Source organism: Magnolia sinica, chromosome 1, assembly GCF_029962835.1.
Source record: "Magnolia sinica isolate HGM2019 chromosome 1, MsV1, whole genome shotgun sequence".
Classification (NCBI taxonomy): domain Eukaryota; kingdom Viridiplantae; phylum Streptophyta; class Magnoliopsida; order Magnoliales; family Magnoliaceae; genus Magnolia; species Magnolia sinica.
Genome location: NC_080573.1, coordinates 16,490,219 through 16,515,109, shown reverse-complemented (window position 1 = coordinate 16,515,109; position 24,891 = coordinate 16,490,219). Strand labels below are relative to the sequence as shown.

At 42.0% G+C, this 24,891-nt stretch overlaps 1 protein-coding gene across 1 annotated transcript in view; it reads right to left on the bottom strand.

The window, feature by feature from the left end:
• Nucleotides 1-4,858: 4,858 nt before the first annotated feature.
• Nucleotides 4,859-24,891, bottom strand: part of LOC131241162 (probable sodium/metabolite cotransporter BASS1, chloroplastic) — a 41,303-nt gene continuing 21,270 nt past the window's right edge. Inside the window, exons 3-8 of the mRNA XM_058239867.1 lie at nucleotides 24,420-24,513; nucleotides 22,032-22,065; nucleotides 21,906-21,960; nucleotides 21,722-21,805; nucleotides 19,813-20,100; nucleotides 4,859-5,513 (exon numbers count right to left, since the gene is read on the bottom strand). Of these exons, the coding sequence (XP_058095850.1) occupies nucleotides 5,361-5,513; nucleotides 19,813-20,100; nucleotides 21,722-21,805; nucleotides 21,906-21,960; nucleotides 22,032-22,065; nucleotides 24,420-24,513 (708 nt within the window). The 3' untranslated portion in view covers nucleotides 4,859-5,360. The remainder of the gene's footprint in view (nucleotides 5,514-19,812; nucleotides 20,101-21,721; nucleotides 21,806-21,905; nucleotides 21,961-22,031; nucleotides 22,066-24,419; nucleotides 24,514-24,891) is intronic.

The following is a 24,891-nucleotide window of genomic DNA, read 5'->3' as shown; positions in this document are numbered from 1 at the left end:
CCACACCAGAATTTTATATTAGGGTGAAAATTTAACCCTTGGGGTTTCATGGGATTCCGCATCACATGGACCGTTTGGATTAGACATCCATGACATGTGTGCAAAGGTGCGCACATGTGTAGATGTGCAGGTGAGCATGACTCTATATATATGTGTGTGTATAAAACCTTTAATTGATTTGACTTGATCAAAGTTTTTGTTCAATTAAACAAGTATATTGTGAGTGTTACTTATAAATAACTTGCAATTATTGCCATAAAGAAATCCATTTATAACAATGAAATCTCAGTGGGAAAGACTTACAAATTTATAAATACATAAGAGTAATCCATAAAGACTTACATAATTCCATTCCCTTAGAAAACTTCCTTAGCATGTGCAGTAAAAATCCTAAGATAATCTATTTGAAAGAATAAAGAGGGAGAGAGCAAGTGTTGATCATCTTCTATTCTCCATAAAATATGCAGTTAAAGGTCATATCAATTCATGCATACTTGAAAAGTGGATCTAATTTGATTTCATTTATTTTTCCATGTGTAAAATTTTCCGATGTGGCCCACCTGAGTTTTGGATCTAGCCTATTTTTAGCTTGGGGCCTAACATTGAGGATAAAACTTAATTAACATAATGCATTTTATATATACAACATGGTAGCCCTTGCACTCTTTGAGCATTTTACACACTTTAAAATATAGGTGCTATATGTAAAGATTAGAGGTGTACACGAGTCGATCTGAGTCAAGCTAGGCACAGCTCGACTCGACTCGGCCACTAGCTGACCTCCGAACTCAACTCGGCTCGGTTTGGTCAGCGGCTCGGGCCGGTTCGAGCTGAATTCGCTTGTGCAGCATTTTTACAAACACATGTACTGCACCTTCAAATGCTTACTATATGTAAAACAACAGCAGTGGTTTTATATATATTTCATCAAACACCTTATACGCAACATCAAAATCAAGGAAAAATGGTGTTTGTTTGATGAAACATACCTTCCTTGCACCAGTCGACACTTCATTGAGTCATTTCATCAAACACTTGGTGCGCAACATCAATATCAAAGTAACTTAGTCATTGAACTGGTTCGATCCGAGTTCGATTTGAGTTGAGTCGAGCTCAGGCAAGCACGAACTCGGTTTAAAATTTCTTCGAGCTAAAAAAATCAGCTCGAACTCAGCTTCGAACCGAGTCGACTCGAGTGAGCTAACCGAGCTAACTCCGTTCTTGTACCGCCCTAATAAAGATTCTAGTACAAGAACTATAAGATCCTTGATCGGAGGAGGATTTACATCACACATTACACACAATCTTTGAGATCATACGCCTGTTTACGGTTTTGACAGGAGGCCTCTTTTTCATTAATCCAGACCGTTGATTTGTAATGCCATGGATTATTATGATTTGAAACAATTCTTCATACAAAAATATTAATCTTTCTACATGTCCTCCACGGATAAATGTGGGACCCAATAAACCAATGGTCTATATTGACGAACAATGGGCCCATTTGTAAGAATGGAAGCTTGTGTGGGCCACCTACCATGTAATTCCACATGTGACCAATGTGTATGGGCGCATGGTACATCCGCATCATTGATTTCACATGTAGCATACATGGACTAGATCCAAACCTTTCATTTGATAGGGTAATAGTGATTAAAGTCCCAAAATCCTAGTACTTGGACCATCCTAGCCTTTTGATAGTGGAAACATTCAAACATGAGTAAATGTTTAGTTTATAACTTTATAGACAGGGCTAGTGTACTTAGGAAGCGGATTGGCTGGTGTACCACACACCACCGATCTGGCTGGTGTGTTGACGTCACCAAGTTCTGTGGGTCCCATCATGAGGTATGTGTTATATTCAGACCGTCCGTTCGTTTGGTGAGCTTGTCGTGAGGCTTAAAGCGAAAAATAAGATAGATCCAAAGATTAAATGGACCACGCTGAAAAAAGCAGTGGGGGATTGAATTTCTACCATTGAAACCTTTTTGGGGGTCACAGAACTTTTGGATCATTATGATAATTGTTTTTCCCCTTCATCCATCCAGGTCTGTGTGACCTTACAGATTGGATGGAAAATAAACGTTATGTTGGGCCCTGCGAATGTTTTAACGATGACAACCATTGTGGATATGACTCATGTTTATGTATGAATGGTGTGGATATAATAAATACATCATTGTGGGGCCATGATGCGGTGATACAGACATTAGATCCACGGGCACCAATGTACTCGGTCGAAAGACAACCCTTCAATATCTAAAGCATGAGCCTGTAAAATAAATAAATAAAAATAAAATAAAATAAAGAGGACACTGATGTATACATGACACATTTTCCAAAATGGCAAGATAAATCCAAGATCCAATCCATCCACTCAAATGTGCGGTTCTGAAAAACTTGGATGAAGATTTTCGCCAACCCATTCACCTGTTTCATATTAGAGACTACATGCTAATTGAACCATATTTTCATTTTGAGAAATATGTACATTGTCGGACCTGATGGGTGGATTAGATCCCGCGTGTATGCACCATGCCAGTACATGTGCAGCAAACACACTAGCTATATTTTATATATATACATGAGTCAAACCGAGTTGAGCTTGGCACAGCCCGGCTTGGCTCAGCCAACAACTAACCTCAACTTGAGCTCGGCTCAGCTCAGTAGCAGCTCTGGCCAGCTCAAACTAAGTTCGATCTATGTGATATTTTCTCAAACACATATTATATCTTCAATCTCTCACGTTTCGGATGCAAATCAATAAGAGCGCTTTGCAAGCATTTGATCAAACACTTAGCAAACAACATCAAGATTAAGATATGATGGCAGTCTTGTAATATAAAGTTTTTTTGTATGGAAATTTGTTTATTCAATTTTCTCTTGAATAACCATTTCAAGAATACCTTGGTATGAGGATAGTCCAAGAAACAACACTTCATTGAGGCATTTCATCATATACTCGGTGAGCTACATCAAGATCAAAATAACAAACTCAATAAGCCAATTCGATCCGAGTTGGTTTGAGTCAAGCTTGGACAAGCTTGAATTAGGCTCAAAATTTTTTCAAATTCCAAAAATCAGCTCGACTCGGTCCGAATCCAATTTCGATCTGAGGCGAGTCAAGCTTGTCCGAGTCAAGTCGAGCGAGCTGACCGAACTAACTTGACTCATGTACAGCTCTGTGCAACTAGCAAGGCATTTTCTTTTTCTTTTTTTTTTTTTATCAGTGGTTTTCCATCTTTCTCAAAATAAGGGCCAAAAGATTGTTTTGTCCTCTTTAGGAGGTTCCGAGTCATATTTTCGTAAATATGAGATTGAAGGGTTTTTTTGGGGAAAATTGGCAATGGTAAGGAATTTTTGGGTTAAAAAAAAAAAAAAAAAAAGACAAAAACACAGCCCATTCCAGCATAACACATCCAACGTTGCATACATGCATGCTATCCCAACCGTCCATATCACAATACCCAATGGCCCAAACGACAGCGATTGAACGATCATAGCCATTCAACCGGCGATCATAAAATAATTTTAAAAAATGTCCCCTCTGTTTGATTTGTAGTCGATGCTCCGAACCACGGTGGGCCCACAAATGGGACAGTCCAAAATTGGCTAGCAAGTTACCCCGCTGCAGATGGCAAATGGTTCATGAAACACACTTATCAGAAGATCGTACCAATCCAATCAGGACCTTTCAAATAGACAGTAGCAAACAAACATCCTTACCAATAAACCTTCAGAACTGAAAGAGCAGAAATTCAATGGCTAGGATAGTCGAATAGGTTTAGTTTTTGAACCTGCTCCATTCATGATAGGGCCCGCTAGATGGAAGGTCCTGACTCCTGATTGACACTTCAGGATGGCCACTAGCTACAGAAGGCTCTATCTTCGCTGCTGAGGTTTGTAGGATTAGAATCCTACTCATAGGCGACCTCCCACGCTGTGCAACAAGGCTGTTCATCAAGTGGGCCCCACTTCTATGCCTCCACCTATAATAGATTGGTTAGGTCCTCAAAATACACTTGCTCTTTGAATATGTGGACTACTTTTAACCATATGTTGATACTGAAATCTGGTGTCCTTGCTAACCTGCCGTGCACCTATAAAACAGATAGAAACAAGAGATCCCGGGCCCTCCGATGCCTAAGTTTGTGTTGGGTTGCGAAGGGTGTAATCGAGCTAGGGTAATTGAGCGTACCCTTTTCTGTGAAGAGGGTCCCTATTTATAACCTTTTGACATTACATATGTATTAGGTAGTGAATCTGCTAGATAGATACGTATCATAGAAGGGATCTTTCCCCGGATATATCGCACTTATCTTGGCATGATCATCGGCGAAGATTTTGGGGGAATACTTCCCGTATACGGAGGGGATCTTCCTTTTTCTCCCGTGGTAGTGGTCGATGTCCGAGGTCGAGGTCGATAGCCGAGGCCGACCTCTACAACGATAACCGAGGCCGACCTCTGAGTCTATGGTCAAGGCTGACTTTTCAGGTCGGGGCCCTTGGTCGAAGCCGGTCATTGAAGCTGACGCTCGAGGTTGCCCCCCAAGGTGGGCATACAGAACCGTCCCCTTCGTTGAGACTGAAAGTTATCAAGTGGGCCACCAAGGCCGTCATTCATGGTCGCGGAGGTCAGGGTTTGCGTCTGAGGCCGAGCTCATACCCAACCTCATGTCCAAGCTATTTTCCTTGTGATTTCTATCTTATCCCAGGTTTTTGGTCAGTCGAATTTTACCTATAACACCATCCATTTTCTTCAACAAGAGCATGCCAAAATAACAGGGAGATTGCCCGAATTTGGGCTGCATTCACATATTGCAGAGCCTATACGATGAATGGCCAGCAGTGGCTAAGGTTGGGAAGAAAACAGAGTAAAAATACATTGATGTGAAGAAGCAAAGAAAAGATACTATGAGAGAAAATCAGAACCGCTAAATCTGGGGCCGCAGTGTTATCATCTGTACATGCTCAAGAAATTCAGGGATTCGTTCTACTGATCGCCTTTCGGCTGCATGATTTCTACACATGAGAAATGCTCATTCTACATGTCTCAACTTCCATCACCAAAAACAAATGCTCCACCCATTCCCACTTATCCACATGCATGCTGCAACTGGAATGTTCATAGGATGGTCCCCATGATTCATGTGCCCTCACCTAAGAAGCATGCTTAACAACTTATCAAGTGGGCCACACATGGAGGTGAATGTAGATTCTTGGTTATCATTCTTCCACCTGTCTATTTCATACATGTGGCCCACCAGATGAATGGACTAGCTGGAATTTTGGTCTTGAGGACAAGTCAGTCTAGGCAAACATATCAAACAGACAGGAAGAAAGACTGTCATGACCATGCATCATTCCTGATTTTGTGTTGGTGAAGTGCATCGCCAGATTCCCGCTAACGCACTTCCATAGATCGACTGGCACACGCTGGAAACAGCACATGGTACTGCGGTCAGAGGATGTTTGAAATGCTGACCAGCAAGCACTAACCCAAGCATCGAGTTCTGTATACACAAGAAAGCAATTAGCAGAATACACTGAGAAAGGAGTAGAAGTTCACACTGAAAAATTGAAGAATTTTGGGTTCGTCATTGACCCAAACCATTGCCTGATGTGCCACACCATGGATGAAGGATTCCTTGGAAATCTCCTTGATTGAAGATCCCAATCCTTTTGACTTTTTAAAACTAATTTCTGTTGAGGAACTATTTGTTTTTCCTCATTCCATGGTAAAGTAATGTAAGTGGGATATCATTTTTATTTCTCATTGTTTGTTTAAATAAGTATTAGGGCACATAAATCGATAGTCAAATACATGTGTAATAGTACTAGGAGAGAAGTAAATGCATTTGTAATCATTACAATTTTACCTAATAAAATTTCAACCCATATGATTTTATAAGGCTAAAACAAACAATGGAAGCATGTTATCATTACCCATGTCCGCTTATTTACTAAAGTAATTGGAAAAACAAACACGCCCTAAATCTGGAGGATTGCCATGTGTTCTTCTGGATCATTTACTTATGATCTTCTAATCTTGAATGAAGTATAGGAACCAAGGTATTCCATAACAGTAATAGTGGTTGTAACAGTGTAACACCCTGATTCTCATAACCCGAGGATGATCGCTCGAGTACGAGAACCCGAGGGTTACATTATGAAATGAAACTATCATTCATCTAATTATCGACACATTTCATATCATCGAGAAAATAACTACTGTATAAACTACTAAAAGGAGTTCAACATACGAGAATAAAAGTATGAAGTAAAGCAAGATCCCACAGCAGGGGATTTTTAATTACAATTCCCAAAGCAAGCAAAACTAAGATAACGTCTGAAAGCATGAAAGTAAACGGATCCTATGTCATCAGTGAAGCTCTATCTGCTCAACCAAGTCAGCATACTATCCTTCCTCTCCATACTCCTCCTCAGCTATACCAGGGGTGTCGCCATAGGCGCCGTGTTGCTCCGTCATACCTGTGTCTATTTGGTGCAACCGCACGATTGGGTGAGTGAAAACTCAGTGGGAATTTTCCTCATAGATTCAACCATAATACATCATTCCAAAATAGGTTAACAATTCACATTTGATTCATACGACTATACAACTACATATGCATTTGCATGAATGTAGGAATGTATGTTCAAGTCACAGATCTGGTTATGCACATCCAGCTGTCAAAATGAAAGACCGTCCGAGGTAGATAAACTACCTGGAAAAGGCCTTGAAGGTGAGTGCGCCCAAGGATGACTTAACTCCTGGAATAATACACGGGGTACGCCCGAGGAGTGTCTGATCCCGGAATAGCCTCATGTAGAATAAGAGCGTCCAAAGTGACTCAAATGCACAACTTTGGTCATTCAACTGATCTAACAGTAAATCGAGCAGAATGTGGCTTACATTAAGCACTCGGAAAAGCTCACATTTCATGCGTGAATGTCATGCATCATGATACTCACGTACATTCAATAGAATTTACCAGATTATTCTCACAAACATGATCAAGGTTCAACTGAGGCCCATAAATGGAGTATACCTTACCAAGTTCTCACATCCCACCAAAGGTGGCATTTCACACTTAGATCTCATTATACAACAATGATAATAGATGGATACGTCATGCCATATGTCGTTACTTGGTAGAATATAGCTCCAAGTTCGACCATTACTAACATGACTTAGAGAGTACAATACCAAGTCCTAATCACATGTTTGTCACACATAGAAATCAAGTAATTAGACATTTGCATATTAACTCATTCTCAACATAACCAATTAAGAATGAAAGAAATAGCGTGCTAGTTCAAGACTTGATCATGCACATTAGCTTCAAATCAAAATGGTTCAAGCATATGAAATGGCTTATGGAGTGAATTTACCATTTAGATAGAAGCAAGATTTACTATTTAACATACTTAATGAAATGTACATATAACTAAGCAAGTCTAAATATGAAACCAAGAGTATGATGTGAATTTCTACCAGAACAATAAGATATGAATATTCCCACACGGTTAGTGAAATTAATTCAAAGGAAGCAAGACTAACACATGCACAATTAATATCTCTATAATTTCGAGCTTAACACTATCTTAGAATTTAATGCAATGAAGAAGCTATGGGGGATATCCTTCACCTTGGATGGGTAATTTCTCTGGTTTTGACCGTTCTTATGAGGTGAGTGTAGGGATCCTAAAATCCAAGTAAGCATAAGTTTTACACTTCCAATCCTAACTCACTTATAGACTAATGTTTACATGAATCCCAACTCACTTATAGACTAATGTTTACATGAATCCCAACTTCTACTCACTTGTCGAGGTTTGTTAAAGGAAGAAATGTTTCCCAAAATCGACAATTGCTGGTAGTATCTGGATAAGATGTAACAAGACATCTATAAGTCACAACTGAGTCGACTCAGTTGGGAAACTGGACAAGTCAACTCGCAACCGAGTTGAACGAGGTTTTAAAGCTAGATAGTAGGCGTTGTTCTTTATACCTGAATGGCAATTGTTCACAGCCGTTGAAGAGTGGATGAGGTATGATTAACTTTCAGTGCAGTCAGCTAAATGCCTCCCTGGATGCACCATTTTAACACGTAATCACTGAGTCAACTCAGTCTAGTTACTAATGGTAAAATGAGATGATGATCGAGCCTATTTACAAACCCTCCCGAGGTTATTTAACTCAGGAAATTAGTGTTATCTCCAGGGCCTGTTTGGCTAATTTCCAACATGGATACCTGGAGGTAACACGTGCTCGACTCGGTTGGGTAGTTGTAGAGTCAACTCGATAACGAGTTAAGTGCCATGTTACAACCACCGGTTGAGATCGGTTTTGAGATATCTGGTGGTGTAGTGATATTGAGGCAAACCGATCTCCTGCTCTGATCTAAATCAGGGTTTTCATCCTGAATGCAGATCTGGGTCAAGTCAACTCGCGACCGAGTTGAGAATGGGGGTAAACGCAGGCAGTAGAGTTGGCTTTCATACCCGATAACGTCTGATCTAGTCGGTGGTGTAGGGCGGATTTGGACAGGTTTTATCAGAGTTTCACTCTGCAATATAGAGTCCGGTTGAGTCAATAGGCTGACGATTCGCCAACAACTCAGTCACAAAACCCGGTTTGGATAGTAATCAGTTACCTAGGATACAAGTCGGGTGACGCAGAACCGGCGAGTCTATAAACCGAGTGGGGACGGAACCCGGGCGGAGCTGGCTCTATCTCTCTTTCTCAGTAAATGGACGGGTTAGACCCGATGCTGGCCCACTATCTGGTGCGGCTGAGTCGAGTTGCAACGGAAATCTGCAACTCGTTTCTAGCAGCCGACCCACTCTCTCATGCTTTCTCTTTCTTTCTTTATCTTCTTTCCCTCTCACTATCTCCTACCTCCCTCTCCGTCTGTTTCACAGCAAACAGACAACTCAACTGAGTCGAGTTGCTACAGTGCATGCAACTCGCTCGGCTGCGCTCTCTCAAACGATTTCTCTCTTACTATTTTTCTACCCCGTTTTTCTTGGGATCCGCCCTAATAAAACGGGTATTTATAGCTCTTTCCCGTTCTAGATATTTCTACTGCTAATTACTAGGATTAGCATGCCGTTCAGTGAGAGACAGTCTGTGAAACTCACCGTAAGAGTTCGATAGTTTAGCTAAATCCTAGTGTGGGTCTAATCGGTTTTTCCTGATGACACTTTGGCGAGGTGGGCCACCCTTTGGATGGCTTGGATCAGCGGAAAGATTAACCTTTTAGGACGTGGGTTCACCAGCTCGATTAAGGAAGATGATGGACTGATAATGGCGGTTTTGCATTGGGCGACTGATCTGCGGATCAGGTTCGTCCAAACGGTTTAGATGACACTTAGGAGGCATGCGTGGCCCACCCAACGGTGAACAAGGCCCGTTGATTACTACACTAATCCAGGAGAGGCGATGACTCGTGCCGTCGCGGCAACTTGCCAAAATCTCGGCTTACAAGATTTCAAATCGCCCTAACGTGGATGGCCAGGATGCGCTCGAACGAAGCTTCCAGACGTCGAGGAAGCGTGGAGATCATTCCAACCCAAAATGGAAGTTTTTCTTCCGCCTTCCGCCACGTAGGGATCCAAATCCGGAAGTCATAGGGCTGACGCGGATTTTCTCCACGTACGTGGCGTCCGTCCGACCGTTTCCAACGGTCGAATTGGTCAGAGTGTAGTGGAGGTGGATATAGATTCCTCGTCAGCAACTCCCACGAACATCATCTGCTGGGTCATTATCAGAGGTGGCGTGGGTGGTTTTCAATGGATAATCTCTACATGGTTGCAGTCGGTGGGGTCCAACAAATCAGATGGACGGGGTGGATTTGGCTTCTGTATTCGGGAATTGTTCGTTTGCACCGTCGAATAGTTGACCCAAATGAAACGACACTGGGCGGGAGGAAATTTTTAAATTTCCTACATCAATTGCGGATTTCATCAGGTCAAAGCTTCTTTGACCCAATGAGTCAATCATGTGCATAGCGTGTGAACGCTAATTGCGTCCACGCCCGGAACAGATGTATGGTCCATGATCTGATCTGACGCGATCCATGCCGATCATCGGTCTTGGTGGTTCTCTTAGTATCTACAACTTAAGGGTTGGTAGGTGCCAATGATGGTTTTCTTGTCTTTCAAAGCTTTGTGGTCAGTAAGTAATGGTTTAATGGGGTTTTTGATTACCCTTAATTAATCTGAACCATCAGTTTTTCTTAGAGAAGTGTTCAAATAAGTTTTGGCTGTTGGTTTTGCAACATTAGGTGGCTGACCTTAGTTGTAATGGCGTATGGGTTAAAGTGTGAGTTGTTACAATCTTCCCCCCTAAAATTTATATAAAAAAAAAAAATCGTTCTCGAAATTGTACCTGAGTGGGGTTGTCGAAAAGGCTTGGATACTTTTCTTCTACCTCAGCTTGGCGCTCCCACGTTGCTTCCTCGACTCCGCGACGTGACCAAAGGCCCTTCACTAATGGAATGGTCTTGGTGCGCAAGATTTGCTCTTTGTAATCCAGAATGCGAACAGGAGCCTCCATGTAGCTGGCATCATCGTTCAACTCGATCTCATCCCAGCTGATGATATGAGATGTGTCCAGTTCATTTTTCTTCAACATAGATATGTGGAAAACATTATAAACATTGGTGAACGTTAGTAGTAGAGCCAGACGATAAGCAATGGCTCCAACCCTGTCCATGATCTCGAAAGGTCCAATAAATCGGGGAGAAAGTTTCCCCCTCTTCCCGAATCGCATGACGCCCCTCATAGGAGAGATTTTCAAGAAGACGTGATCACCGACCGTAAATTTCATATCTCGCCTACGATTGTCTGCGTAACTCTTATGCCTGCTCTGAGCTGTACGTAAGCGTCTTCTGATTATGTCAATCTTTTATGTCGTCTCCTGGACAAGCTCTGGTCCCAGTAAGCTCTTCTCTCCGACTTCAGCCCAGCAGTGTGGTGCCCGACAAGGTCGTCCGCATAGAGCTTCGAATGGTGCCATACCAATGCTGGTCTAAAAGCTGTTGTTATAAGCGAATTCTGCGAGATGGATATGCTCATCCCAACTACCCTTAAAATCCAACACGCAGGCTCTCAACATGTCTTCTAGCACTTGGTTCACCCTTTCGGTCTGCCCGCCTGTCTGGGGGTGAAATGTTGCACTAAATTTCAACTTTGTACCCAACTCTTCTTGCAATATTTTCCAGAAAGTGGAAGTGAACTTGGTGTCACGATCCGACACAATTTCCCACGAAATACCATATGCACGAACAATCTCCCGAATGTACTGCTTATCCAAGTCGTCAACTGAGTTATTTACACGTATAGGGAGGAATGGGCTGACTTGGTAAGTCTGTCAACTATTACCCAAATGGAGTCATGGTTCCCACGTGTCTTTGGAAGTCCCGAGATGAAGTCCATGCTGATACACTCTCACTTCCATTTAGCGAGGGGTAATGGTTGCAAAAGACCTGGCGGCTTACAGTGTTCTGCCTTCACTTGCTGGCAGGTGAGACATTTTGAAACGTATTCTGCAATATCCCGCTTCATATTTTCCCACCAATATTGACGCCTGACGTCCCGATACATTTTTGTACTTCCCGGATGAACGGTCAGACGGGACTTGTGCGCTTCGCTCAGTATTGCCTGTTTTAATTCTACCACCGCCGGTACGCAGATACGGCCTCGATATCTCAGGCCGCTGTCGGAACTGACATACCAATCCGGCATCCCTTCATTTTCGCACCTCAGTCTCAACTTCTTTAGTGTTTCTTCCTGATCTTGAGATTCAATGATACGATGGATCAAGGCTGGTTCTATAACCAACGAAGCTACTAGGATACTCGGTCCTTTGAAAGAAAACAGCGCATCAAGGTCTTGGGTGAAATCCATCATCTCACCTTCTCTTATCATGAGACCAGTCATAACTTCATAATTCCTCTTTCGACTCAAGGCATCAGCTACAAGGTTCGCCTTGCCAGGATGATAAGATACTTCAAATTTGAAGTCTTTTAGCATTTCCATCCATCGGTGTTGCCGCATGTTCAGATCTTTCCGAGTGAAGATATACTTCAAACTCTTGTGATCGCAAAATAATTTGAACTCCTCCCCATACAAGTAGTGCCTCCAAATCTTCGGGGTGAAGACTACTGCGCCGACTTCCAAGTCGTGGGTAGGATAATTTTCTTCGTGTTTCTTCAGCTGCCTGGAAGCATAAGCAATCACCTTCTCGTTCTGCATGAGTACGCATCCTAGTCCTGTCTGCGATGCGTCATTATAGACTACGTACTTGGCCCCCTATTCTGGAAGTGTGAGCACGGGGGCCGTGGTGAGTCTTTTCTTAAGTTTCTAAAAAGATGTCTCTGCTTCAGCATTCCAATTGAATTTCACATTCTTCTTAGTCAACTGAGTTAGGGGTCGAGCGATACGAGAAAATTCCTTTATCCAGCCATCCCCAAAAAGCTCCAGACTTCTGTGACCGTATCAGGTCGTTCCCACTTCACTACAACCTCGACCTTGGTTGGATCAACCGTGATACCTTCCTTCATAACGTGATCCAGAAATTTTACTTCTTCCCTCCAAAAGTCACATTTTGATAATTTTGCATATAGCTGTCTTTCCTGGAGGGTCTTCAAAACAGTCCTTAAATACTCCTTGTGCTCTTCACGACTCTTGGAATAAACCAAAATGTCATCGATGAAGACTATAACAAATCGGTCTAGGTGTGGCATAAAGACCCGATTCATTAAGTCCATGAATACTGCAGGTGCATTAGTGAGCCCGAATGGCATCACCAAGAATTCGTAGTATCCATATCTGGTGCGGAATGCTCTCTTGGGGATGTCTTCTTCTCTGACCCTTAACTGATGATACCCCGACCTGAGATCGATTTTCGAGAAATATTTGGCACCCTTGAGCTGATCGAATAAGTCGTCGATACGCAGTAGAGGGTACTTATTCTTCACTGTAGCTTGATTCAATCTCCTGTAGTCGATACAAAGGCGCTGCGATCCGTCTTTCTTTTTCACAAATAACACTGGTGCGCCCCATGGAGATACACTAGGGCGGATGAATCCCTGTCCCAATAATTCATCGATTTACACCCGCAATTCTTCCATCTCACATGGCGGCATTATATATTGAGCCATGGATATCGGGGTTGTACTGGGTAGGAGGTCAATCGTGAAATCTACCTCTCTCCTTGGTGGTAACCCTAGTATGTCTTGAAACACTTTCAGGAATTCATTAACCACCGGTATCTGATCAATGGTGATCTCTGCTGATTCTGTCTTTTCCAGAGCCTGTAGACCTTCATAGGTCTCATATTGACATCTTCCTTATATAGTGAAGGGTGACTGCCTAGGTAATGTTACTATAACCATCCGGGCAATGCAGTCCAATATCTCGTGAGCCTGGGTAAGCCAGTCCATACCAATAATGATATCGAACTGTTTCATTTTCATCACAACTAGGTTCATACAAGTCTCATGACCTTCCAATACATCTAAGCATGCGGGGCAAAATCTCGCAGTTTCCACAAATCCACCCAGTGGAGATGCTATGACCAAGGGTCGTTTAAGGTGATTCAATTCTAAGTTCAGTTCTTTAACTACGGATGAACTAACAAGAGATATGGTAGAACCCGAATCAAACAGAACAAATACTGGAACATTCTGAATGTAAGCCGTACCTTAGACAACTCGTGGAGTGTCCCCATCCCGTTCCTCTGTGGACATAGCGAATACCGGAGCTGTGGGGGCTCTATTCTGTGTTAGAGCTGCTGGTCTCTGAAATGGAGGTTGGCTACTGATAGGTGGCCTAGCCACAGGCTACGGTGGACGGGGCTAAATCGCTAGTGGCCTATGCATGTCGCCCTCATCACGTGCCCTCCTGAAGCAAAACTTTGCAGTATGCCCCGGCTTCCCACAATAGTTGCATGGCATACCCGGATACGAAGAAGTCCTGGCTCGCTTATCAACCACAGCAAGGCTAGGAGGTGGAGGAGCGGGTCTGACTCAGCTACTCAAATCTCTAAACAGAGTTCGAGCTTTCATCATCTGGTCTACGTCCTTCTCCACCCTGGTGGCCTTGTCCACCACTTGCGCATATCGAGAAAAGTCGAAGCAACATAATTTCAACCTGATTCCCGGCCGTAATCCATCTCTGAATTTCCTCAGTTTGACCCTCTCTTCACTAACAATAGTCGACACGTACCGAGAGAGTTCAGCAAAGCGGGCCTCATATTGCGCAACCGTCATATTCCCCTGCTTGAGTTTGAAAAACTGTGACACCTCATCATGGAATGACTCTGGGAAATATTTCTCGTTGAACTTGGTCTGGAACCTCTCCCAAGTCCACAGATAATCTGCTGTAGCAAGCCTACGCGTAGAATCCCACCATTCATCGGCTTCCCCTTCAAGCGCGAAAGTGGCGAGGGTTACCTTCTGCGTATCTGAACACCTCAATGGCTCCATAAGTTTTAGCATGCATTTCAGCCAATGCTCGGCTACTATGGGATCAGTCGTCCCAGAAAAAGTCGGAGGTCGCAGCTTCTGGAATCTTTCAAACACATCGGCATCATTCAGTGCAACTGGCCGCAATGCTGATACGTGTGGGCTCTGATATAATGCTTGCACTGCGGCCGCCATGGTGGCCTGTTGTTCCCTCATGAAGGCCTGCTGCTGGCCCAGCAAGGCAACCATTTGTTCCCAAGCGTCTGGTGTCGGGACCCCTGACTGTGCCTCAAGTGATGAAGTCCTCTCTGCATGAGTTGGGTGAGGCGGCGGGACAGCCCTTGCCCTTGACTCCGAGTCAGGTTCTTCAAATTGCACCGGGAGTGCCGGGGTGTATATAGGACTCTCTTCCCTTCCCCTTCCTTCTGGGTCCTGCGGCATAACTAAAGACGTTTGCACTTGTTGGGATCGCGTCTTTGGAGTTATCGTATCCTGTAATTTAGGAACACGATGTCAGGGTGCAGCATTCTATATTTATTGCACTTTAGTACAGTTTTGTCATAAGAATTTCGCAATCCAAGGGATCCTATGTTTTCTGTGCTTCTAAGTTAACAGTTTCTTCTTAACTAGGGAAATTTTCTAGAGGGGACTACATTTCTAGTTCTTTGAATCTAGGTTCATGATAGTTAAAATGAGGGCCTAAGTTTTGTTTCTATTGTAACAACTCACAGCTTAACCCATGCGCCATTACAACTAAGGTTAGCCATCTAATGTTATAAAACTAACAGCCAAAATTTATTTGAACAACTCTCTAAAAAAAACTGATGGTTCAGATTAATCACGGGTAATCAAAAACCCCATTAAACCATCACTTACCGACTACAAACCTTTGAAAGACTAGAAAACCATCATTGACACCTACCAACCCTTAAGCCGTAGATACTAGGAGAACCACCAAGACCGATGATCGGCATGGATCGCGTCGGATCAGATCATGGACCACACATCTGTTCCAGGCGTGTACGCAAATAGCGTTCACGTGCTACGCACAGGATCGAGTCATCGGGTCAAAGAAGCTTTGACCCGATGAATTCCGCAAATAATGTAGGAAATTCAAAATTTTCCTCCCGCCCAGCGTCGTTTCATCTAGGTCGACCATTCGACGATGCAAACGAACAATTCCCGAATACAGAAGCCAAATCCACACCGTCCATCTGATTTGTTGGACCCCACCAACCACGCCCATGTAGAGATTATCCATTGAAAACCACCCACGCCACCTCTGATAACGACCCAGCAGACGACGTTCGTAGGAGTTGCTGACGAGGAATCTATACCCACCTCTGCCACACTCTGACCAATCTGACCGTTGGAAACGGTCGGATGGACGCCACGTACGCCGAGAAAATCCACGTCAGCCCTATGACTTTCGGATTTGGATCCCTACGCGGCGGAAGGCGGAAGAAAAACTTCTATTTTGGGTTGGAATGATCTCCACGCTTCCCCGACGTCTGGAAGCTTCGTTCGAGCGCATCCCGACCATCCACATTAGGGCGATTTGAAATCTCATAAGGAAAGCCAAGATTTTGGCGAGTTGCCGCGACGGCACAAGTCACCGCCTCTCCCGGATTAGTGTAGTAATCAACGGGCCTTGTTCACCATTGGGTGGGCCACACATGCCTCCTAGGTGTCATCCAAACCGTTTGGACGAACCTGATCCGCAGATCAGTCGCCCATTGCAAAACCGCCATTATCAGTCCATCATCTTCCTTAATCGAGCTGGTGAACCCACGTCCTAAAAAGTTAATCTTTCCGCTGATCCAAGTCGTCCAAAGGGTGGCCCACCTTGCCAAAGTGTCATCAGGAAAAACCGATTAGACCCACACTAGGATTTAACTAAACTACCGAACTCTTACGGTGAGTTTCACGGACTGTCTCTCGCTGAATGGCATGCTAATCCTAGTAATTAGCAGTAGAAATATCTAGAATGGGAAAGAGCTATAAATACCCGTTTTATTAGGGCGGATCCCAAGAAAAATGGGGTAAAAAAATAGTAAGAGAAATCGTTTGAGAGAGCACAGCCGAGCGAGTTACATGCACTGTAGCAACTCGACTCAGTTGAGTTGTCTATTTGCTGTGAAACAGACGGAGAGGGAGGCAGGTGATAGTGAGAGGGAAAGAAGATAAAGAAAGAAAGACAAAGCATGAGAGTGGGTCGGCTACTAGAAACAAGTTGCAAATTTTCGTTGCAACTCGACTCAGCCGCACCAGATAGTGGGCCAGCATCGGCTTTAACCCGTCCATTTGCTGAGAAAGAGAGAGCCAGCTCCGCCCGAGTTTCGTCCCCACTCGGTTTACAGACTCGTCGGTTCTGCGTCACCCGACTTGTATCCCAGGTAACTGATTACTATCCAAACCGAGTTTTGTGACTGAGTTGTTAGCGAATCGTCAGCCTATTGACTCAGCCGGACTCTGTATTGCAAAGTGAAACTCTGATAAAACCTGTCTAAATCTGCCCTACACCGACTAGATCAGACGTTATCAGGTATGAAACCCAACTCTGCTGCCTGCGTTTTCCCCCATTCTCAACTCGGTCGCGAGTTGACCGACCCAAATCTACATCCAGGATGAAAACCCTGATTTAGATTAGAGTAGGAGATCGGTTTGCCTCAATATCACTACACCACCAGATATCTCAAAACCGATCTCAACCGGTGGTCGTAACATGGCACTTAACTCGTTATCGAGTTGACTCTACAACTACCCGAGTCAAGTACGTGCTACCTCCAGGTGTCCATGTTGGAAATTAGCCAAACAGGCCTTGGAGATAACACTAATTTCCTGAGTTAAATAACCCAGGGACGGTTTGTAAATAAGCTCGATCATCATCTCATTTTACCATTACTAACTAAACTGAGTTGACTCAGTGATTACGTGTTGAAATGGTGCATCCAAGGAGGCATTTAGCTGACTGCACTGAAAGTTAATCATACCTCATCCACTCTTCAACAGCTGTGAACAATCGCCATTCAGGTATAAAGAACAACGCCTGCTATCTAGCTTTAAAACCTCGTTCAACTCGGTTGCGAGTTGACTCGTCCAGTTTCCCAACTGAGTCGACTCAGTTGTGACTTACAAATGTCTTGTTACATCTTATCCAGGTACAACCAGCAATTGTCTATTTTGGGAAACATTTCTTCCTCTAACAAACCTTAACAAGTGAGTAGAAGTTGAGATTCATGTAAACATTAGTCTATAAGTGAGTTGAGATTGGAAGTCTAAAACTTATGCTTACTTAGATTTTAGGATCCCTACACTCACCTCATAAGAACGGTCAAAATCAGAGAAATTACCCATCCAAGGTGAGGGATATCCCCCATAGCTTCTTCATTGTATTAAATTCTAAGATAGTGTTAAGCTCGAAATTGTAGAGATATTAATTGTGCATGTGTTAGTCTTGCTTCCTTTGAATTAATTTCACCAACCATGTGGGAATATTCATATCTTATTGTTCTGGTAGAAATTCACATCATACTCTTGGTTCCATATTTAGACTTGCTTAGTTATATGTACATTTCATTAAGTATGTTAAGAAGTAGTAAATCTTGCTTCTATCTAAATGGTAAATTCACTCCATAAGCCATTTCATATGCTTGAACCATTTTGATTTGAAGCTAATGTGCATGATCAAGTCTTGAACTAGTACGCTATTTCTTTCATTCTTAATTGGTTATGTTGAGAATGAGTTAATATGCAAATGTCTAATTACTTGATTTCTATGTGTGACAAACATGTGATTAGGACTTGGTATTGTACTCTTTAAGTCATGTTAGTAATGGTCCAACTTGGAGTTATATTCTACCAAGTAACGACATATGACATGATGTATCCATCTATTATCATTGTTGTATAATGAGATCTAAGTGTGAAATGCCACCTTTGGTGGGATGTTGTGAGAACTTGGTAAGGTATACTCCATTTATGGGCCTCAGTTGAACCTTGATCATGTTTGTGAGAATAATCTGGTAAATTCTATTGAATGTATGTGAGTATCATGATGCATGACATTCACGCATGACATGTGAGCTTTTCCGAGTGCTTAATGTGAGCCACATTCTGCTCGATTTACCGTTAGATCAGTTGAATGACCAGAGTTGTGCATTTGAGTCACTTTGGGCGCTCTCATTCTACATGAGGCTATTCCGGGATCAGACACTCCTCGGGTGTACCCCGTGTATTATTCCAGGAGTCAGATCATCCTTGGGCGCACTCACCTTCATGGCCTTTTCCAGGTAGTTTATCTACCTCGGGCGGTCTTTCATTTTGACAGCTAGATGTGCATAACCAGATCTGTGACTTGAACATACATTCATGCATACATGCAAATGCATATGTAGTTGTATAGTCGTATGAATCAAATGTGAATTGTTAACCTATTTTGGAATGATGTATTATAGTTGAATCTATGAGGGAAATTCCCACTGAGTTTTCACTCACCCAATCGTGCAGTTGCACCAAATAGACACAGGTATGAAGGAGCAAGACGGCGTCTATGGCGACACCCCTGGTATAGTTGAGGAGGAGTATGGAGAGGAAGGACAGTATGCTGACCTGGTTGAGCCGATAGAGCTTCACTGATGACATAGGATCCGTTTACTTTCATGCTTTCAGACGTTATCTTAGTTTTGCTTGCTTTGGGAATTGTAATTAAAAATCCCCTGCTGTGGGATCTTGCTTTACTTCATACTTTTATTCTCGTATGTTGAACTCCTTTTAGTAGTTTATACAGTAGTTATTTTCTCGATGATATGAAATGTGTCGATAATTAGATGAATAATAGTTTCATTTCATAACGTAACCCTCGGGTTCTCGTACTCGAGCGATCGTCCTCGGGTCATGAGAATCAGGGTGTTACAAACAGCCACCACCGTTATGATACGGGTGGTGTGTGTGTGTGTGTGTGTGTGTGTGTATATAATAAAAATAAAAATCAAAACTGTTATGAGACCGTTATGGGGCCATTATGGTACATTAAGAGGCCGTTACGGGACCGTTATAGGGCTGTTACCACCTATTTTTTCTGTAACAGCCATTAAAGCTGTTTCGGCCGTGTAATGGTGTAATGTGTAATGGTTATGACTGTTACTGTTACATAACAGCCGTTATGTAACTGATTTTGAACAACTTAACAGGAACCCCATCCATGGGAGGACAACATCAGATTGAGCCATGGCTCCACATTTGGGACAGCAAAACTGTACATTTGCCAGGACCAGCTATAATTCCTCTGGTAAAATACCTGCCCCTAAGATTTAAAATCAAGAATGTCCATTACCTGCATGCCGACCTCAATGGAGATGGTGCGTGAAGACGAGACATCGAGCCCAAGCATCCTTGAAAGTATATAGCCAAAGAAATAGCCTAAGGCATGAAGGGCGCAGCTAGCAAGCACCACTTGCCAACCAGATATAAGGATGGCTGCGGCGTTTTGTGCAATTGCGCTGCCACAGAGAAAGGCTACGGTTACCACAGCAATGACTGGCATGATGGGGGAGACAACCTTGACCACACCATGGAAATATTGATTCATGAAAGCACCAAACAATACAGGGGCGAGCACAACCTGCATGCACCTCACCATCACTAAAGAAACACTATGGAAGTAAAAAATAAAAATGAATGCTAAGGGCCTGTTTGGTTGCCATTTAAAAAAATGACTTCATCGCATTTAGTTAATCGTAACAATGTATTTGTGATCTTTTTCTTTTTTGTTAGGGATTAATATAAAACCAACAATTTATATAAACTATAAACTATGATCTCTAATACGTTAGGGTCAATTTGCATATGGAATCTTGTATGATCGGGATTAGGTCTAATCCCAGAGAACTTGGTGAGAACCATATACAATTCCATTGATAGATAGGGTATAAATACAGTGTAGAATATAGAGACGTAGCTGTATAAACAGTTGTGCAACTACATAATAGGAAAAATATAATTGTAAAAATATAGAGATGTAGCTGCACTACAATTGTACAGGATATACACACACTCCCCATCAAACTCGAGATGGTTTAAGCGACATCATTGAGAGTTCGGAGATGAGATGCAAGAAATGAGAAACACCGTGTGACTAAGTCAGCAAGATATTCATACAAGGAAGAGAGATTATGCCATCCAAATGCCCTGGACGAACAAAATGGATGGCAGTCTTACGGACCTGGTGCTTAAAGATGGCCCTAGTACCAGGCTATCAAACAATCTCAAAATGAGTTCCGAGTAATTGAATTTTTTATGGCTCTTCGCCCAGAATTTGAAGTTGTTCGATCATCATACTTCATCGATCATCGTAATGCCATATTTCATCGATCATCACTTCCATCTCTGACTTAGACTCTTCCATACTTCATCGATCACATTCAGAACTTAGTGAAAATCATATATCAATAGAGGTATACAATTCCATTGATAGATGGGGTGTAGATACAGTGTAGAATACAGAGATGTAGCTGTATAAATAGTTGTACAACTACATAATAGGAAAAAAAATAATTTTAGGAATAAGCACTACAACTGTACAGGGATATACACACACAATCTTGATTTTTATGGGCCCCACTGCCCTCCACATAGGAGTCCCTGCACTAAGGTGGCACTTTCCTCTGCATAAATGCAATTAAGTTTATAGAAAAAGAAGAAAACCAAAAACAGCACTAATTGCATTTATGTGGAGGAAAGCACTGCTTTAGTGCGGCGAATCCTACAAAGAGGATGGGGCCCGCCAAAATAAGGATTAGAATTAATCCCAATTACACAGGATCCCTTAGCTAAACAGACCCTAATTGATATTAACTAAAATGAGATTAACTCAATTTTAAGTGGCTACCAAATAGGGCCTAAAGCAATTTGCACAAAGAGAAACTGAGGAGGCAGTTCATAGCACCAAAGCATTGCAATCCATGCCACTCTGGTCCACCCATCAAACAGTTCCTGTCCTGAACAATCGATGACCCAGAAATTGGGCTGGTCCACTCATCAGGTGGGTCACATGCATAAGTTGAACACAGAGAGTTGGTCATCTTTCTCCTAGATGTCTATTACTCATACACGTGTACCACACAATGAGCAGGCCAACTTAATGAGTGGCCCAGATCTTTTACATGTGGGCCATGTCAGCATGTATGCCATATATTTCCCTAGAAGGCTAGAACTTCTCAAATGAGAACTACCACTTTTACAACCTGCAGTGTCGAGAAACAGAGGCCAGCTGCATCTACCGCAACAAATTGCCCTGCAAGTTTTGCTGTGAGGAAAGGAGTCATCACCTGCACTCAGAAAGCTCAAGAAGAGGTGGCATCGTCATGCCTTAGAAGTAAACTACTTAGGAAAGCATATTGCATGAAAAGGTAGTGGTTGTTTCAGTACCACGGCAGATACAGTGCTTGCAGCGGTCATCAACACCGAAAGGGCCACATTTCCTCTGGAATACAAAATGAAAGCGCATGTGACTTTCTGAATGCATCATTCCAGAAAGATACAGACTGAGCGTACCTTGCTAAATAAGTGACTATGTTACTGGCCGTTCCTAAAGAAGAGGATACGAGAAGTTAGTAAGAGCAAGGATGGAAACTGCAAAAGGAGAATAACTAACAACACAATACACGTGAGGAATGATTTCACCTACAACTCAATGCATATTACTCTCAGACTACAACCCAGAACATGCCAACGTGTCAAGTGTGTGGAGCATCTGAGCTGTGAATAAGGTGGACACTGCACTGTTCAAAAAAACAGACATTTCAAATCAGACCTGCCAATAGTCTGATTCAGTGTACATGTTGGGCTCACCTGATGAGTACAGATTGTCCCATGGTGTGTCATAACGGCCATTACGGGACCGTAAAGGCCGTCACGTAAAGGTAGTGGCGGCAACCATTACACGTTACGGGCTCGTAATGGCCATTATGAAAAAAATTACCCGTAACGGCCCATTACGCCCCCTAACAAGGCTGTAACGGCCCTATAAATGTCCGTTATGGGCAGATACATTTTTTTAGGTTTTTTTTTTCAATAAAAAAATACGTTGTAATGGCCGTTACGGCCACCATTACTGTTACAGAATACCTTACTGTTTGATTTCTGCACCACATGATTTTCAGAGTGGGCCCACTTATACACCACTCGGATGGCTAATACATGTCTTGCATGTGAATCACATGCTATGGGTTGTAGGCAGTGTTCAAAATATCAGTATTGCATTAAGTATTGCACCCTTGGGATACGGATACGTATCAGTTATCACATGGGATATATCGGTTGTATCGCATAATGTATCGTTGTTGTTGGAAACATGGGGAAACATTGAGAAATTGGTCAAATTTTTCAATGAAACTTCAATGATTGTTAAAAAAAACATCAATACACTTATAAATTAAAACATTACAAAAAACAAGTGCACATAATATGTTTTCTACGTATGGGGTCCTAATTTATGCTTATCTAACTGAACTGATACAAGTACATTCAAAGTTTATTCATAAATGTAAGAAGACGTGCGGAAACACAAGCAATACATTCAGAAGCAAAAGAAGAATCACTTGATCAAGTTACATACATGTTTGATTTTATGTTTGGACACGGATTGCAACCGATTTGAGAGAAATTGAGAAATTTTGAATTTTTTTTTTTCAATTTTCTGCAACATGCCCATCTCCTCCAAATCTCGAAATCAAAGCTCCCAATCCATAATTTTTTCATGTTTATGAATTTGTAACAATTTAACACTAATTTAACATAATTTACAGAAGAAGAAAAAAAAAAGGATCGAAAATCAACAGTGCTCACTAGATCGAACATGTGGGATATATCCCACTACTTGTGCATTTCATATCGCACAGGTAGGATACAAGATATATCTTAGGATATATCGGCCGATATCGTCAATATTTAAAAAAATAGTTGTAGGCAATGTTTTAAATATCAACGATATCGGCTGATATATCCCACGATATATCTTGTATCCCACTTGTGCGATACGAAACACACAGGTAATGCTGATATATTTCACATGTTCGATCCGGTGAGCATTTTCAATTTCTGATCCCCTTTTTTATTGAAATTATGTTAAATCAGTGTCAATTTGTTAGAACTCCATTTGTTTTTCATGTTTGCATGAAAAATCATGGAGTTGGAGCTTTGATTTTGATATCCATAGGTTCTTCATGTTCTCCATGTTTTTTTCAAATTTTCCTTCAAACAGCTATCAGTTGAGACTAATTTCAAAGTATTTAAAGAGTATTTGATGAAATAATCATCACATACACTCTAATTTCAAAATTTGAGTGTAGGTGGTCCTATTTGGGGAAATTTTGAAATTTTCCCAATTTCTCCCAAATTGCTTACAATGTTACACTCCAAACATGAAATCAAGCATGTATGAGGGCTGACAAGTCCTTGTTAATTTTTGAAAAATAAAATTCATTTTTAATTAAAAATTATTTTTATTTTTGAAATTTCCCTTCAACCAACTGCAATTGAGACTAATTTCGAAGTATTTAGGAGTGTTTGATGAAATGATTATCACATACACTCTAAATATCATGCATTCAATTTGAATATAGTTGCATTAGTTCAGTCAGACAACGCATATCTTAGGATCATATACAAAGGAAGTCTATTATGTGCACTTCTTTTTTGAGATGTTATGATTTAAAAGTATGTATTAAGGTCTTTTTTAACAATCCCTGAAGTTTCATTGAAAAATTCAACCACTTTCCCATTGTTATCCCATGTTTCCCAAAAAAGTGCGATAAATTACCCGATACAAACGATATATCTCATCAGATAACCGATATGCATCTGTATCCCAAGGATGCGATATGTAACGCGATACCGACATTTTAAATACTGATTGTAGGTAGTAAGTGTATGAACACGCACCTCCGGGACAGCATCCGACCAATATCAAACCAGCTGCATAATGAGAAGGCAACCTTAAAAGCTTGCTCACAAAGAATCCTGATAACGGCATCACCTGTGAAAAAATCATAGTTGCATTTGGAGGCATATGGTACAAAGAAACTGAAACCAAACGCTTGCCTACACCTACTTTGATCAGTACTTTGAAATGGGAAATGTTAAGCCAATAGCTGGACATGGAAAATAACAGCCATCTCATCTGTAGGGAGTCTTCCATAAAGCAATTGAAAAGAACTTACATCTATCAATTAGATTTTACCATCATTCCCTACAACTTATCAATCCAACTTTGCTTGTCCTTAGCACAACAGCAAAATGGCCGACAAATTACAACCATGCAAGCCATACTGAAATTCGTGAAAAAAAAATAAATAAATAACTCCTTAGCCTCACAATGCATACAACGGAGGTTCCAGAATGCTGCCGTCATTTT